Source organism: Oryza glaberrima, chromosome 3 (genome assembly GCF_000147395.1).
Source record: "Oryza glaberrima chromosome 3, OglaRS2, whole genome shotgun sequence".
NCBI lineage: Eukaryota > Viridiplantae > Streptophyta > Magnoliopsida > Poales > Poaceae > Oryza > Oryza glaberrima.
The window spans coordinates 7,779,703-7,796,309 of record NC_068328.1 but is presented as its reverse complement, the minus strand read 5'-3'; the positions used below and the strand labels follow the sequence as shown (position 1 = coordinate 7,796,309).

The following is a 16,607-nucleotide window of genomic DNA, read 5'->3' as shown; positions in this document are numbered from 1 at the left end:
CACTTGCTCCCCTGTGGACGAGTCCGACCCGAGCCCCTTTCCCCTCCCCATGAACCGACGCCACAGGTCAGTGCAGACTGCAGAGACAACTCGCTCTCCCGCTTTCGCACGATTTTTGTCGTCGCCGCGCACCATCATTTTCCACCGCCCCAAAGGATGAAAGAAGGAGGGAGAAATGCTTAGCCTTTTTTTCACGGTCTCACCACCGCCACCGTTTTTTTCAAACCTCCCCCAAACAAAAAGAAGACGAGCAGTACAGACGTACTCCTTCCGTCCAAAAAAAAAAAAGACAAACCTTGGTTTTCGTATCCAACGTTTGACCGTTCGTCTTATTTAATAAAATTATGAAAAAAATTAAAAAGACAAGTCTCACATAAAATATTAATCATGTTTTATCATTTAACAACAATAAAAATACGAATTATAAAAAAATTTCATATAAGACGGACAGTCAAAATTGAACACGAAAACTCAGGGTTTGACTTTTTATAGGATGGAGGGAGTACAATCCATGACACTACCACTATCTACTGCTAGATTGGTAGTGGCAACCGTGTGCTAGTGCAGCATATCATACGCCATCACGGTCGAAGTAGCTATTCCCTCCGTCCCAAAATAAGTTCAGTTTTACACTATTCACGTTCAACGTTTGACCGTTCGTCTTATTTGAAATTTTCTTATGATTAGCATTTCTATTGCTATTAGATGATAAAATATGAATAGTACTTTATGTGTGACTAAATATTTTTAATTTTTTCATAAAATTTTTAAATAAGACGGACGGTCAAACATTGGGTACAGATATTCACGGCTGCACTTATTTTGGGACAGAGGTACTATAGGCGAGCGAGACCGGAAGCGACAAGGGCCGCTTAGCTCTTGGCCCGAGCAGACGCAGTGCTAGTAGTACTAGCATCACTGATAAAGAAATCGAGCGGCAATGAACGCCGGGTCGGGTCGGGCACGACCCCTGCCATGCCGTGTCTGTCGGTCGGTCACACCGGCACCTTTTGTTTACTGGTCCGTCCTAGCTGTGAGCCCGTGCGGCCAATGCCAAGGGCAAATGCAGCAGCGGAAGCAAAAGGGAGGACGGGAGAGAGATCAGATGCGGCATGGCGTGGCCGTGGCGTTTGCTCACCCCCCCCCCCCCCCCCCCAACCCACGCCGTGTGCGCCACCGAACCATCACGTAGTACGCCTCCATTAACTAGCCAAGCCGAGCAGTAATTATGTTTTGCTCGATCCATCCATCAATTCGATCCTACCGCTAGACGCACGGCGCCGGGGCTTTTGCCGTTGCTTGCAAGCAGCCGCGAACTCAACTCCACACCCACCCACCCCATCGCTCGCCGCGCGGGCGAACGATCAGCGCTTTTTTATTAGCCGCGGAGGGAGGCAGCACAGCACAGCAGATGCACCACCACCCGCATCCGCGGGAAAGAGACACAGCCGCTTTCGCTCCCGCTGCTCCGCTAGCGAGCCTCGTCGCTGCCGCTGAGTGCGTGCCATTTATTTCCGTCCCGCCGCGCCACTCCAACCAGCAACTCCTCTTCTTCTTCTTCTTCTTCTTCTTCTTTTCTTTTGCCTCTCCCACCGAGCAACTCTGTTCTTCCTTCCTCCTGCTGCTCCTCGTCATCGTCCGCACTAGCGCCGGTGATAATAGAACGACACCGAACGGGGCGGCGGCGGCAGTAATGGCGGCAGCCACGGTGGGTGTGCTGCTGCGGCTGCTGCTCCTCCCCGTGGTGGTGGTGGTAAGCCTCCTCGTCGGCGCGTCGCGGGCGGCGAACGTGACGTACGACCACCGCGCGGTGGTCATCGACGGCGTGCGACGCGTGCTCGTCTCCGGGTCCATCCACTACCCGCGGAGCACCCCCGACGTACGTCGCCGTCTCTTGCCTTTCTCTCTTTTGCCCCATGCACCGCTCGTTCGGCCTCCTCTGTTCTTGATGAGCAGACAGATTGCTAGTTACAAAAGCTGACATTATGTTGCCATGGCGGCGGCGGCGGTGGCGGTCGCCGGTTGCAGATGTGGCCGGGGCTGATCCAGAAGTCCAAGGACGGCGGCCTGGACGTCATCGAGACGTACGTATTCTGGGACATCCACGAGCCCGTCCGGGGACAGGCACGTACTCCTCTCTCAACTGCTACTTAGTACCACTACTAGTAGTAGTATTATTCTCCATTAATAGTGTACCACAATGAAATTATCAAATTAATGACCTGTGTATATCTTTTCTCTCCTTTTTTTTTCCGTCATCATCTCCTCTCCCTCCTGGCCGTCATGTGTCAAAGGGCGGTGTTTGCTTCCTCTGCACCCTATGCTTTATTCTCTCGCTCACTTCTAGGCTTTCTGCCTCCCGTGAACTGATGATTTACAATTATAACGCTGCAAACATTAACCTTTGCTATAATAACACTAGACTCACATTTTATAGATATAGATGGACCCATTTGTCATTCACTCAGAGTGTCAAAACAGCGAAGCCTCTATGTTTGCAGTCCCAATATTACAATTTTCTCCCTATTTTCTCCCCGTGAACTGCTACTGCTACTAGTATTAGTAATATCATTATCTGGAAATTCTAAAGCGGCATTATCACACTACTCCGCTTCTGCTACACGGACGTTTAACGATCAACTAACTGACTGACTCAAATGAATTTGCAACGAAAAAAAAAGAACAGTACGACTTCGAGGGCAGGAAGGACCTCGTCAGGTTCGTGAAGGCCGTCGCCGACGCCGGCCTCTACGTGCACCTCAGGATCGGGCCGTACGTCTGCGCCGAGTGGAACTACGGGTTCGCATTCGCATCTCTCTCATGCTCTCGCACTGGCTATCGCTGGGCGAATTGATCGATAGATTGGTAAGAAACGCAAGTATTACTGCAGAGGGTTTCCGGTATGGCTGCACTTCGTGCCGGGGATCAAGTTCCGGACGGACAACGAGGCGTTCAAGGCGGAGATGCAGCGGTTCACGGAGAAGGTGGTGGACACGATGAAGGGCGCGGGGCTGTACGCGTCGCAGGGCGGGCCGATCATCCTGTCGCAGATCGAGAACGAGTACGGCAACATCGACTCGGCGTACGGCGCCGCCGGGAAGGCCTACATGCGGTGGGCCGCCGGGATGGCCGTCTCCCTCGACATCGGCGTGCCGTGGGTGATGTGCCAGCAGTCCGACGCCCCCGACCCCCTCGTAAGTCTTTCTTCCCCCTGCTTCGCCAATCGCCATCGATCACCGGTGCCGTGAACGAACCACCGACACGGCGACACAGAAGTGACGTGGCACCGTTTCTCCGTGCTTGCGCATGCAGATCAACACGTGCAACGGGTTCTACTGCGACCAGTTCACGCCGAACTCCAAGAGCAAGCCCAAGATGTGGACGGAGAACTGGAGCGGGTGGTTCCTCTCCTTCGGCGGCGCCGTGCCGTACCGGCCGGCCGAGGACCTCGCCTTCGCCGTCGCGCGATTCTACCAGCGCGGCGGCACGTTCCAGAACTATTACATGGTAAGCAGCTCGCGCGCGAAGACGAGACGTTTTCTTTTTTGTTTTCCTTTTTTACCGCCGTTTTGCCAATTCGCTTGGGTAAACAGAGGCGCTCTGCGATTCTAACTGTGGTTTTTTGTTGGCTTGCAGTACCACGGGGGGACCAACTTCGGACGAAGCACGGGAGGGCCATTCATCGCCACGAGCTACGACTACGATGCTCCTATTGATGAGTATGGTGAGTGTACTGTCAGCAGCTAGCTGTACTTATTTACTGCCACATGTATGCCTGTCAATGGCAGCTATGTTAAATTGAAGTATGTTTGCCGTCTGGGAATACTAGTATTGACTAGTCACAGTTAAAAAAAGAACATGAATATCCATGAGGAACCGTGTCTTTTATAAGAAAGATATGAACCAAAAAAATTGAGCCCAAACGGCTCCCCTATGTGTTGGGGGTGTACCGGTACAACCACACATCTCACTAACCGAATCACTATCTTTTGCAATATTGTGGTTCAGGGATGGTCAGGCAGCCAAAGTGGGGCCACTTAAGGGATGTGCACAAGGCAATAAAGCTGTGCGAACCAGCACTCATAGCAGCTGAGCCATCATATAGTTCTTTGGGTCAAAATACTGAGGTATGTGATCCTCTCTTTCGAAAAGTGACTAACCCGTGTATTAATTAACGAAAAAGAAAGATGAGTCAATCAAAATTGCTGGAGCAGCTAGAGATGTATAGCTAATCTTGTTCAGAGATAAAATATTTGTTTACCTTGATGATCTGTTCCGGTACACATGATGATGGGTGTTTGTACTCTTCTGGCTTCAGGCAACCGTATATCAGACCGCTGACAATTCAATATGCGCAGCATTCCTTGCCAACGTGGATGCTCAGTCTGATAAAACTGTCAAATTCAACGGAAACACGTATAAGCTCCCTGCCTGGTCTGTAAGCATCCTTCCTGACTGCAAAAATGTGGTATTGAACACAGCCCAGGTATGTGCATTCCTTGCCCTCACTTTGCTAGACAATGATCTGCATTTGAGAAAGAACATTGGTGAGAACTGATTCTGATGCATGTGGATGTGGTTGCCCCCTTGCAGATCAATTCTCAGGTAACAACTTCAGAAATGAGAAGCCTGGGATCAAGTATCCAAGATACTGATGATTCATTAATCACACCGGAACTTGCTACAGCTGGCTGGAGTTATGCCATAGAGCCTGTTGGTATTACAAAGGAGAACGCCTTGACGAAACCTGGACTGATGGAGCAGATAAACACCACAGCCGATGCCAGTGATTTCCTGTGGTACTCAACAAGGTACAGGGTTCACACTCACACGCCTCAGGTGTAATTGTCCATATACTCCTATATATATATAAGAAAACTGGCAGTCACAAGGTTACTCACCAGTTTCAATTAATCGTGCTTTCTGCAGCATCGTTGTCAAAGGTGATGAACCATATCTAAACGGCAGCCAGTCCAATCTGCTTGTCAACTCACTTGGACATGTTCTTCAGGTCTACATCAATGGCAAACTAGCAGGTAAAGCTTGAGGTCACAATGCAAAGACCTTTCAAATGACATTCGAATTGTGATGTTAATTATGAACATCGGTCTTACACGCACAAGTAGTATTTGTGTGCTGAAATGTAATTGTTGACACATGCCAGGAAGTGCTAAGGGCAGTGCTAGCAGCTCGCTCATCTCATTGCAGACACCAGTTACACTTGTACCTGGGAAGAACAAAATAGATCTTCTGAGCACAACAGTTGGGCTATCGGTAATTTATTCTTCACTTACTCTAGAAGAGATGCACCAAAACTAATATCCTATTTTACTTCTTTCTATTTAATAAACAACTATGTATTCTGTAACATCAGAATTATGGTGCATTCTTTGACCTGGTTGGCGCTGGAGTCACTGGTCCAGTAAAGTTGAGTGGACCAAATGGTGCCCTTAATCTATCTTCTACAGATTGGACATACCAGGTATTCTACTATCTATTCATATACTGTTTCAGATTTTTTTTGTAAGGAAACTATTGGCTAATGCTGTTTTGAGAATGCCTTCGGTACAGTAGGTCAACCGTAAACATAACATGGTTTGTTTTCCCTCATCATAATTTTCACCGCTTCAGATTGGACTCAGAGGAGAAGACTTGCATCTGTATAATCCTTTAGAAGCCTCACCAGAATGGGTTTCAGAAAACGCATACCCGACCAACCAACCATTGATATGGTACAAGGTCAGTATGATCCTCTGACCCAGTAATTAAGCTGTGTTTGACGTTTGTGTACATGTAAAATGGCTTTGGGCTCAATAAGCTATATCTATACACTCCATTGTTTGATCAATCCTTTTTGTTCAATTATTACCTTGGGATAATGTGCAAAGTTGCTAAATGAAATGCTCCACTTGCAGACCAAGTTTACGGCTCCTGCAGGTGATGACCCTGTTGCCATAGACTTCACAGGAATGGGGAAAGGGGAGGCATGGGTGAATGGCCAGAGCATTGGTCGCTACTGGCCAACAAATTTGGCTCCACAAAGTGGCTGTGTAAACTCATGCAACTACAGAGGAGCTTATAGTTCGAACAAGTGCCTAAAGAAATGTGGGCAGCCATCACAAACTCTGTAAGAGTTCTGCTAAAGCTCAGTAGCACGAGAATATGATCTTCAGTTTTTTTTCATATCTACAATCTGTTTCCTAATGCAGAGCCAGCTCCAATTTATTCTCATGTTCCAATATGAAAACTTTTTAGTGATAATATCATTTAGCTGTGCATGAAAATTCACTTATATTTCAGCACTTACTAAGCATTGATGTATTTAATATACTACAAAATATGAAGGCACACTCTCAAAATTGTATCTATGGTCACCATGAAATCCATTATGCTGACTAATTGAATGCCTTACCTTGTTAAACAGGTACCACGTGCCCAGGTCATTTCTCCAACCTGGTAGCAATGATCTAGTCCTCTTTGAGCAGTTTGGTGGTGATCCAAGCATGATATCCTTCACAACAAGGCAGACAAGTAGTATATGTGCACATGTTTCAGAGATGCATCCAGCCCAAATCGATAGCTGGATCTCTCCCCAACAGACGTCTCAGACGCCGGGACCAGCACTTCGCCTGGAGTGCCCTAGAGAAGGTCAGGTCATCAGCAACATCAAGTTTGCAAGCTTTGGGACACCGAGTGGCACCTGTGGGAACTACAACCATGGTGAATGCAGCAGCTCTCAGGCTCTTGCAGTTGTTCAAGAGGTAATCTGAGCTTATCCACTTCCATACTTGTCATGCTTCAATGCCAGTGGTGTTTTTCTTACTCGTTGAACTCTGCAGGCCTGTGTTGGAATGACCAATTGCAGTGTTCCAGTGTCATCGAATAACTTTGGAGATCCATGCACTGGGGTCACAAAAAGTCTAGTGGTGGAAGCTGCATGCTCCTGACAAGTTTGATAGTGCTCGTTAGTAGGAAACAAAAGTAGTTTGAGGGGGTGAAGCAAGAAAACCTTCTGTGTAGAAAGCAGGCAACAACCAACAAGGAATAAATGTTCCCAAATGCAGGTGGAAAAGGAATAAATAATACCAAATTGCTTTGGAGCCTTGCAAGCTGTTAGATCGTACGTTTAGATTGAGTTGTACTTGTTAACATGGTGAATCTCTACAATTGTACAAGGCAATGAATCTTTTGTAATTCTTTTGAGATATACTTTGTATTTCAATCAAATATAAAGCACACCTTCATCTGTTGAATTGTAAGTTTGCTATCTAGAAATGCACCTGAAACTCTGATGCACTTGTGTGAAGAAAAGCATCTGAAACTCTTGAAGTCTGAACAGAGGTATCTTGCACGCAGCGCCACCTTAAGGAAGTCCATAAGATTGCTGTTCTGTTGCTGCATAAATAACAAAATGCAAAAGTTTTTACTCATTGAATAGATATACCCCTTGACCCCTTGTGTGAACAGCTGAAGAATGCACTTTGCTGAAAGTCGAAAACTTTCGTACCCCGTGATGTTTGCAGCATTATTGTTTATTGTGAAACACTTGCTTCAGCCTGTAAATGTTACTTTCTTTGGTTCCCTGCAGGACCAGAATGATCCATCTTTCATCACTTTCCAGATTGCAATGTTCTAAGAACTGGTTGGTTTGGACACAGAAGTTGCTAATAATAGTAGCTACGGAGAAGCCAAGGATAACGTTAGTGTTCAATGACCATTGATCTGCAATGTTAGCTTTTAGGCATGTGTAAAATAGGAAGCTAGCAGCCAGCACAACTGCACAAGCAATAACAAGACCTGTGTTCACTGAAAGGTGAGGATGTGAAGCATATATCTACAAAAAAGATACATCTAACATTGTCTATAAACAATAAATTAACTTGTTCCCTTTAGCATCAGCTAGGAGTCCTACAACCAATACCCTTTGTTGACCGAACAAAAGCAAGGTGCCTCTGCTAACTTATAATATACTTCTACCTTGCAAACACATATGACCAAGTTGCGTCATCATCAAAATGAGTTTTAAACATGAAACGGCATTTGACCTACCAATAAGTGAGCCGCTAAAAAAAGCGCCCTTCACACTAAAGTACTGGTGCATCTAAACCATATGACCAGACACAAAGATGTACGACAGGTGTAAACCAAACATCAGTCAACACTCATGAACATGCATCAGCTAACCTGTGAAGCTAGAGATATCACACTTTTGATGTACCGGGTGACAAGAAAAGGTTGTTGCATTCTACTATCTTATGTACAAGACAATAGCAAGTAATTGCTACAACTGCCGAACAGAGAAGGATACAACAAAGCTACCAGCACTGCAAGATTAATCTGCAATTACTACAACCTAATTGATTAGTTGCTGCCTGCTGTAGGAACATACATATCAATATAAAATAAGGAAAGGCATCTCCTTTCCAAACAGAAAAGATTACATAGTGGGTCTCTAGACAAGAAACTATCCCACATGCATTCCACCTCCCATAAAGTATGTGTTTGTTTCCATATTGGGCCTCTTATTTGTGTCCATCACCTGATCTCTCATATTGAGGAGTTGTTTTGGATGGTAAACGGGTGGGTGCTGATGCATTTGCATGAAATCAGTTGCAGCCATTGGCAAAGGACCACTTTCTAGGTTCACATTCACCAAATCAAAAGAGTGCATTCCATTCTGAGCAGTAGATACCATATTCATATCCACTCTGGTGTCACCTTGTATCAAGTGAGGGGATGTCATATTCATATCAACTCTTCTGTCCCCTTGTATCAGATGCGAAGATGCCAGGTTCATATCAACCCTTCTGTCGCTTTGTATAAAGTGTGGTGATGCCAAGTTCATATCAACTCTTCTGTCCCCCTGTATCATGTGTGGGGAGGCCATGTTCATGTCAACTCTTCTGTCCCTCTGCATCAAGTGAGGGGATGCCATGTTCATGTCAATTCTTCCGTCTCCATGAATAAGGTGGGGCGTTGGGATCTTCATCTCAACTCTTCTATCCCCACGAATCATAGCTGTGGTGTTTGATGTCATGGAATCCCCATGACCATGAACCATGGCTGTGGTGTTTGAGGTCACATTTGTATCAACCCTTCTGTCTCCCTGAATCAGGGATGTGCTATTTGATGAAATGTTCACATCTACTCCTCTATCTGCGGACACTTGGCCAGTCACTGACATATTTACATCAACCCGCTGATCAGCTTGATGAATATGGTCAGGCCTAACTAGTTTGTCCTTCGCTTCCTTCATAACTGTCAACACAAACTCTTTGAGCTCAGGTTCTCTGGCTCCAATGTCAATGGCATCTTCTAAATACTCGTGGCCACGGACATAGAGATCATTGAAAATGCTCAAATCTCTATCAGATGATATAGAACTGGAACTTGCAGTTGCATGAAGTACTCTAAAATCCTTTCTCCAACGATTGAGGATATACTTTGATGGCAGCATTAACACATTCTCTTGCTTAAGAACGGAGAGAGCATGGCTGCAAAGGATGCCTCGTGACGGAAAGGAGCGACAAATGCACCAGACATCCTTGTCAGCACTGTTGTAGACAACTGTATAGTCGACCTTCTTTCCCTGTATCAACTCACTAGCCATGTAGGTAATTGAATTTCCACTCCTGTCTACCTCTTTACAAATCACGTGTATTAATTGTTTGATCTCGTCTTGGAATGCTTGGAACATAGGTACTGTATAGAGCTCCATGAGTTGTTCCTCAAAGGGTAATCCCGACAGCGAAGTGAGCCTAGAGTAATAGGAGCGCAAATCATCATATGCCTCCCTTTCCAGCTTCCCTCTAAGAGTAGTCTCGTATTGCTCAAGGAAAACTGGTAGGGTAGTTTTAGTTGTCACCACGCCATCAAAGTATGGATCTGGTTTCTCGACCTTCCTAATAGCAGAAGTGCCAGCCCAAAATGAATGGTTGACATAACCAGGTGCCCATTGTTTCCGGCAGCTGTACAAAGCAGAGAACCAGTCATTGTCTTTGAGCTTGTACTGCTCAACCATGGCCCCCCACTCTCTCTCAAAGTCTGTAAGTGTGACTGTGTCATAAACAACCTCCTTGAATCTCAAGGAAATTGCCTCTTTCTCATTTGTGCGTCCGACATTCTCTTGGAGTTTTTTCAAGATATGCCAAAAACAGAAACGGTGCCTCGCATTTGGCAACACCTCAGCCACAGCTTCTGCAACGGCATCTGAATAGGTGGTTGTGATCGCCTCTGGTGGCTTGCCATTCATACAGCCCAACCACCTCTTCAACAGCCAAACATAGTTTTCCTTCTTGTCACTGCAAAGCAGACCACAACCAAGCAGAACAAGGTGACCATGGTTGTTCACCCCAAGGATTGTGGCCAATGGAAGGCTAGCACGCGAATGCTGTAAATACATCACGTCAAGTGTAATGACGTCACCAAAATAACGGTATTGTGCCTGGGACCTCGAGTCAGTCCAGAAAAAATTCTTCACATGAGTTTCCTGATCAAGATCCCAGTAGTGGATAAAGTTTGGCTTCTTGCGCTGCATCGCCTCAATAAACTTCTTCAGTGCAATAAGGTCATCATCCCCAAACCGCTGCACAAAACTGTCGCTTCTACTAAACCTGAACCCACCAACAGAGGCTCCACCACCAACACTCCGCTTGGGCCGAGTTGGGAACTTCCTGGTCTCAGCAATCTCGCTCAGCGATTTCTCCACCCTATCATCCATCTCATCAGAAATCTTGGCCTTCTTCTTAGCTGAGTCAGGCATTTCCCTGTAAGCCTTCAAGAACCTCACCATGTCAGGTGTACACGGATGGTTATGCTCCAACTCAACGAACTCCACCTTCCACTTATCATCCGCCCGCCTGTCACGGATGATCAACATCGCCTTGCATCCTGTCTTCTCAGCCGCACCGCGACGAGCCCTCTTCTCCTGGGCGTTGGCCGCACGCTTGCTGCTGCGGAGTGGGTAGCGGGCGCCTGAGCCATCAGACGGGCTGGCGTCAGCCCGGGCCTTGCCACCATGAGTGCAGGTAAAGGTAGAGCGGTAGCGGAGCCCCTCGTAGTTGTGGCAGGTCCGGCGCACCGCGTGGAAGCCTGTGCGGTAGGCGTAGGTCTTGTAGAGCGAGAAGGCCTCGTCCACAGAGTCGAACACCGCACCCACGCGCGGAACGAGGGCCTCCTCCAGCGTGCGCGGCTCGAAGGCCACAGCCACTTCGCCGCCGCCGTCCGCCTCCCCGTCGCCGCCCTCCTCGTCGGAGGCGACAACCACCTCCTCGTCCTCCTCCACCACCACCTCCTCCTCGTCGTCATCCTCCTCCTCCGCGGGCTCCCCGTTCAGGTCATCCGCGACCTCCCTCTTGACACGCCTAGCCGCAGCCACAGCCGCTTCCTCCTCATCCTCCTCCTCCTCCTCCACCACCACCTCCACCTCAAAGCTAGGGTTTCGCGCACGCGCGGCGCGGGAGGAGCGAGGCCTCTCCGAACCCTCCCCCATGGCTCTCTTCCCCCCCTCCCTCCTATTTACGCGCCCACGCGCTCACCACCACCACCACCACAACGCCACACGCCTCCCAAAAGCATTAACACTAGAGGTACAGGGGGGCGGATACCTCGCGGGGAGAAATGGCGAGGGTTCGGCGCGGGCAGCGGTACGGTGGCGAGGGGGAGGGGGCCGCGGGCGCCGTGGGAGCGGCGGGGGCGCGCCGGAGGCCGCCGATCTGGGCGGGGCCGGCGAGCTTGGGGACGTCGCCGGGGGAGAGGAGGGAAATTGGGGGAGGAGGTGGGGGAGACTGTGGGGGGTGTGGAGGCCTGGAAGAGGAGGTGGAGAGTTTGGGTCGCTGCCTTTCCGGGTGAGTCTAAGGATTTGCGACTAGAGACATGGCTGGGGATGTGGCGGATAGGGGGACGGACGACGGGGATCGGCGCGCGGTGGAGGCTGACGCGTGGGCCCGGGCTGCTCTCTTTCTGTGTCTGAGGGGAATTGTGTATGCTTCTTTGTGTGGATCCAGTTGTTTTAGTTGTAGGGTTTACTAGATTACAAGCAGCAAGTTTATTTTTCTAGACTCTATTTTTTTTTAGAATATGATCGAAAACGTATATTTTTTGTGAGTTATTGATTTTGCAAGAAATTACCAAGAATTTTAGTCTCTTAGGATCAGGTTGACATCTTTAGTATTTTTGAGGGTATTAAATGTGTCTTGATTTTCTAGGTATTTGTTGAAGAAAAAGAATATGAATTTTTCATATTTGTATAGGGGTTAATGTAGTTCTCTTTTCAAGTAACTCTTGGTGTTTTTTATACGGTTTTACTTATTGTTTCGTGCACATGGCTTTAATTAAAAACATAATGATTTCGTAATAACATGTCCAATTTTTATGGAAATAGGGAAAGTTGCTTGCATTCAAAATAAGGCCTAAAATTTGGATATTATGGTATGCAGTGGTGTATTTTATTCGTAAAACCCACGTGCATGTAAGTGCATAAAAAGGCGGGAACATTTAAAATCTCGGGTATTACTATATTTAGTACACTTATCTTTTTTACATAACTCATATAAAATAAATATTCTCTTCCATAACTCATACAAAATATAGTAGATGTATTTTCTCTTACATAATCCATGCAAATATAATAGATGTGTTTTGTCACTTAAGTTCACAATGGCCATATAACATACTGGATGAACATATTGGGTTTAACAGTAACAGTGAGGTAGGGTTGGTGTTTAGCGCTGCTACAAACGCGTACAAGCATATATATCTCACACCCTTACTTAGGATTAGCACTACTCGAAGTGTGAATATGAGAAAATATATGGAGCAACTTTATTAAAAGATAAATGCTCCATGACACTTACGAACAATTGGTGAGGTTGAAATTTGGTTATTTTGAAGCTTAATAGATGAGATAACCACAGCACTCGTACTAATCATATGTAAGTATGATCTTGAGTATCACTATCTCAAAACACTCAAACGAAAGTTTGCAGCTCGAACACGGTACCATTTTACAGTACAGCGCAAAAGAATCCCCCCCTCCTTGAAAACTTATTTGGACTCATATTTTTGTTTATACTTATACTTATCAGCCAAAATTTTAATTTTTAATTTTTAATTTGGAGCTTATTTTGAGGTTTTCCCATCAAAGTTTATTTTTCGGCTTTTACTTTTAGATCGCTAAAACAAGTATATAAAAGTTTTATTCACAAATTACTTTTTGTTTGTAAATATGCCGCGAATAAGCAAAACGATGGGTCCGGTAGATGACATCACTGTTTCTTTTATTGCGGTATGTCCCAAGATTTGAACTTTTTATTTATATGATCAAGTTACTTGGTAAAGATAACAACCTCTTTTAAGGCATAAAAGCATTGGAAGGTTTTCTAAATAAAAGGCAGAAGGCATTAATAAAAATATCCATGGCTTCAGAGAGAATTAGGCCATGTTAGCCTAAGAGATTTTTATTAAATTATACTACTCCTAGAGATCGGTTAGTGTTGTAGCTTGAGAAAACCACAGTTTATATATCCAATCGTCCTCATGCTCCGAAAAACGGCTGCATCTGATCCTTTTTCCAGAGACAATATAGGAGACGGAGAGATGTGATGTGGCCGTAGCTGCTATTGATACAACCATTACTTACATTATAGCTCAATCAGGAGACAAGTCGCACAAGTTCTGGAGACAAGTTCGGCCATTTGCAGCAGCGTTGACTTGAAACGGATGCCAAATGTGCACGACCTCCGTTTTATATCCATGAGTACTTGATGGAAAGCTATGGAAGTTCTCTTCCAACAGATCCAGGCTCATCTCCAAATTCCATCTCAGTCGGCCACAATTCAAGAAACAATGTGTTGCGTCACCTATAATGACCTTTGGGCTTGTAACTTCGTTTCAGACCCCGACCCAAGTTGAGCTCATGTGGGGTGCGCCCCAATCTAGTGGAGCACGACCCTAGTGATCCCTTGGTTATCCTCCCACCTCCATTAATAAATAGGTACCCCTTCAGGGTTTCTCAGGTTTTGTTTAGATTAAAGTTTAGCCCTTGTATTTACACGTGTCGGCTAGACCGCCTAATTAGGCTGTCTTCAGAACTGCTGGTTCCTAGCTCCTCCGCCTCATTTTCCATGTGCACGCTTTTCAAACTGCTAAACGGTGCATTTTTTGCAAAAAAAAATTCTATAGGAATGTTGCTTTAAAAATCATATTGATCCATTTTTGAAAAAAATAGCTAATACTCCTACTTAATTAATCACGCGCTAATGGACTGCTCTGTTTTTCGTGCACAATGTGCTTGTTGGGAACCCATGGTTCCGAACATAGCCTTACTCGTCTTCGGAACTCCACCTTATCGTGAGCTTTAATTCATATTGCTTTTATTTTGTCCGTACTTGTTTCTTCGATTTATACTTGCAAAAAAAATGTTGATATTGCACCGACAAGATGAACAACCCACGGAGAGATGTATCAATCACTAAGGCGTAACATAACAGCGTCTTGTATGATCGAACATTTCTTCTAAATTTTAGTTATTATCAACTCAACAAAAGATCGGGCCAACTAAAACCGCGAGCGTATCGAGTGGAGCTCAAACTTTATCAAAGATGCTGCATGAATTAGCTCAGTTATTTCTTCGGGTTCTGTCCTGATTGATCGCTTCAAGATCTAGGGACTCGTTGTAAAGCCATTGCTCGTCAAAGACTCGGGAATCAGGATAGCGTTTATCTAGTCAAGTAGGGCCATAAATCGATTTTGGATGATGACCGAGCCAGCCAGCCAGCTATAGGGGGTGTTTGGGAGAGAGACCCCTCTCAAAAGCATAAGCCCGAGAGGGGCCTCTCTCCCAAACACCCCATAGTGCATCCACAAAATTGTTGATCCTGCTTCCTGCCACATCAACAAAAGGTGCATAAATTTGAGCATCCACAGTTTCAGGTTAAATCTCCCATCCCATCCATCACCTCGCAGACCTATGCATGGCAGTATGGCAACAGTGTCCTCGATTCCGTCCAATTATTGGCACCTCTACTGCAATTTGTGCACTTGTGTCTGTGCTTTGTTCTAGTCCTCCAGACCAAAGATGGTGAATTGGCTTAATTCTTAATCTGAATTCCACTAGGCAAAAGCTGAATAAGGACGCCTCTGGTTGAGCTCCTCTCGAACCACTTCCCACTACAAAACCCCTCTTTTTCCAAAAAGCTGAGAAAGGAAGAAAAAAAAAATGAAAACGTGGCCAGTTAGCAAATAGCCCCTCCAGGTTTCAGGGTTAGCAAATAGCAATACCTACAAAAGGGATCAGTGCAGGCTGATGGAACCATATGGTCATTTTAGATGTGCATTTTGGAGCTTGATCAGAGTGTTCTAAACTTCGTAGTGCTAGTAGTTTCCACTTTCCAGTGTTCTTGGTAGTGCCAAAGATACTGTGCATAAAATGAAGAGACAAACTTACCATCTTTTAGTAAAAATATATTTTTTACAGGATGCATTTCACCTTTCTTCAGCTCCTGTATTGTTTTATTTTGTATTTTAAACCTAACTATTTCAATACACCAATCGTCGGTTGGTAAGAAAATTATATAGAAATCAATATGGTAGAGTTAAAGCCAAAACAAGCGACAATCATCACAAACAATAGACACTAGGCCATTTGTCTATCGACCTAAGTGTGTACAATAAAACATCACAATCGCATAATTTTTCATTCGCCTCTTTGAAACTACAAGTTTCAAAACATAGGCAATTCTATAATATGTTACTTATATGTCACATTACCGTATATTGTTCAAGGATCTAAGCTGAGGAGTAGGAGTAACTTCTAGTTTATTTACGAGTGCAAACAATAGATCCCATGAGTTATTTCCAGCAATCATGGCTACTAAATAAAAACATTAAATTGAAGGGACAAAATGAGAACATAAGGAAGAAAAAAAAATATCACAGGTAGATAGTGAAGAAACCATAAGACAATTACGGGCCTGTTCATTTTGATGCCAAAAAAAATCTTAACAAATTTTGGCATAGTTGTCAAAATTTTGGTAACTTGCCAAAATTTTGGGAGGATTTTTTTATATAGTTACCAACATTTGGCAGCAAACTAAATGTAGCCACTTGGCAACTTTACTAAAATTTGATAAGGTTGAAAATGGTATCAAAATGAATAGGCCCTACATATCACTGAAGATCTATAAAGATAAAGCAATCTTACCAGTATAGTCAATTTGCATATGAGCGTTTGATGGAACTCATCACATATTCGAAACCTTTGTGTCCATCTCACAATGTTTTTCGGAGTGAAATATGCAAATATGAAGTTGAAAAGCATGCATCGATACAACATTTTTGGAGATTAAAAAAAACAAGTGCACGCTTTACTAGCCGCAAAATCATGGGTAGGCTAACCAACGTGGTTCTCCAACCTCGTTAAAAATAGACAGTGGGCGATTCCAGGATAGAACGCCATGGATCAACGACCGCATATACTCCTTTCTATTCAAAGATTTTTCACCTCCTGTTTCGCAAGCATAAAAAAAAAACGAGAATCACATGCGGCAAAAACCAAGAACATGAGGACCTGGTGATAAATATGCGTATTTGCGAGCGCCAACGCTTAA

The 16,607-nt window shown here is 45.2% G+C and overlaps 2 protein-coding genes across 2 annotated transcripts; one reads left to right on the top strand and one right to left on the bottom strand.

Annotated features, from left to right (window-relative positions):
- The first annotated feature begins 1,290 nt into the window (after positions 1-1,290).
- LOC127768321 (beta-galactosidase 6) lies at positions 1,291-7,253 on the top strand. The gene is made up of 16 exons (XM_052293878.1): positions 1,291-1,879; positions 2,029-2,124; positions 2,687-2,799; positions 2,891-3,194; positions 3,313-3,507; positions 3,637-3,724; positions 4,009-4,127; positions 4,319-4,486; positions 4,594-4,811; positions 4,930-5,036; positions 5,165-5,274; positions 5,375-5,482; positions 5,632-5,739; positions 5,916-6,127; positions 6,425-6,761; positions 6,840-7,253. Exons 1-16 carry the CDS (start codon positions 1,412-1,414, stop codon positions 6,945-6,947), a joined length of 2,859 nt encoding a protein of 952 aa, XP_052149838.1. The 5' UTR covers positions 1,291-1,411; the 3' UTR covers positions 6,948-7,253.
- A 962-nt stretch (positions 7,254-8,215) lies between these two features.
- On the bottom strand, positions 8,216-11,784 carry LOC127768320 (protein FAR1-RELATED SEQUENCE 6-like). The gene has a single exon (XM_052293877.1). It carries the CDS (start codon positions 11,489-11,491, stop codon positions 8,465-8,467), a length of 3,027 nt encoding a protein of 1,008 aa, XP_052149837.1. The 5' UTR covers positions 11,492-11,784; the 3' UTR covers positions 8,216-8,464.
- Positions 11,785-16,607: the final 4,823 nt, after the last annotated feature.

Excerpts from the sequence above, each read along its gene's own strand:
- LOC127768321 (XM_052293878.1), top strand. The coding sequence starts at position 1,412 with ATGCACCACCACCCGCATCCGCGGGAAAGAGACACAGCCGCTTTCGCT. Across the intron at positions 3,508-3,636 it reads CGTTCCAGAACTATTACATG|TACCACGGGGGGACCAACTT; the intron begins GTAAGCAGCTCG and ends GTTGGCTTGCAG. Across the intron at positions 5,483-5,631 it reads CTACAGATTGGACATACCAG|ATTGGACTCAGAGGAGAAGA; the intron begins GTATTCTACTAT and ends TCACCGCTTCAG.
- LOC127768320 (XM_052293877.1), bottom strand. The coding sequence starts at position 11,491 with ATGGGGGAGGGTTCGGAGAGGCCTCGCTCCTCCCGCGCCGCGCGTGCG.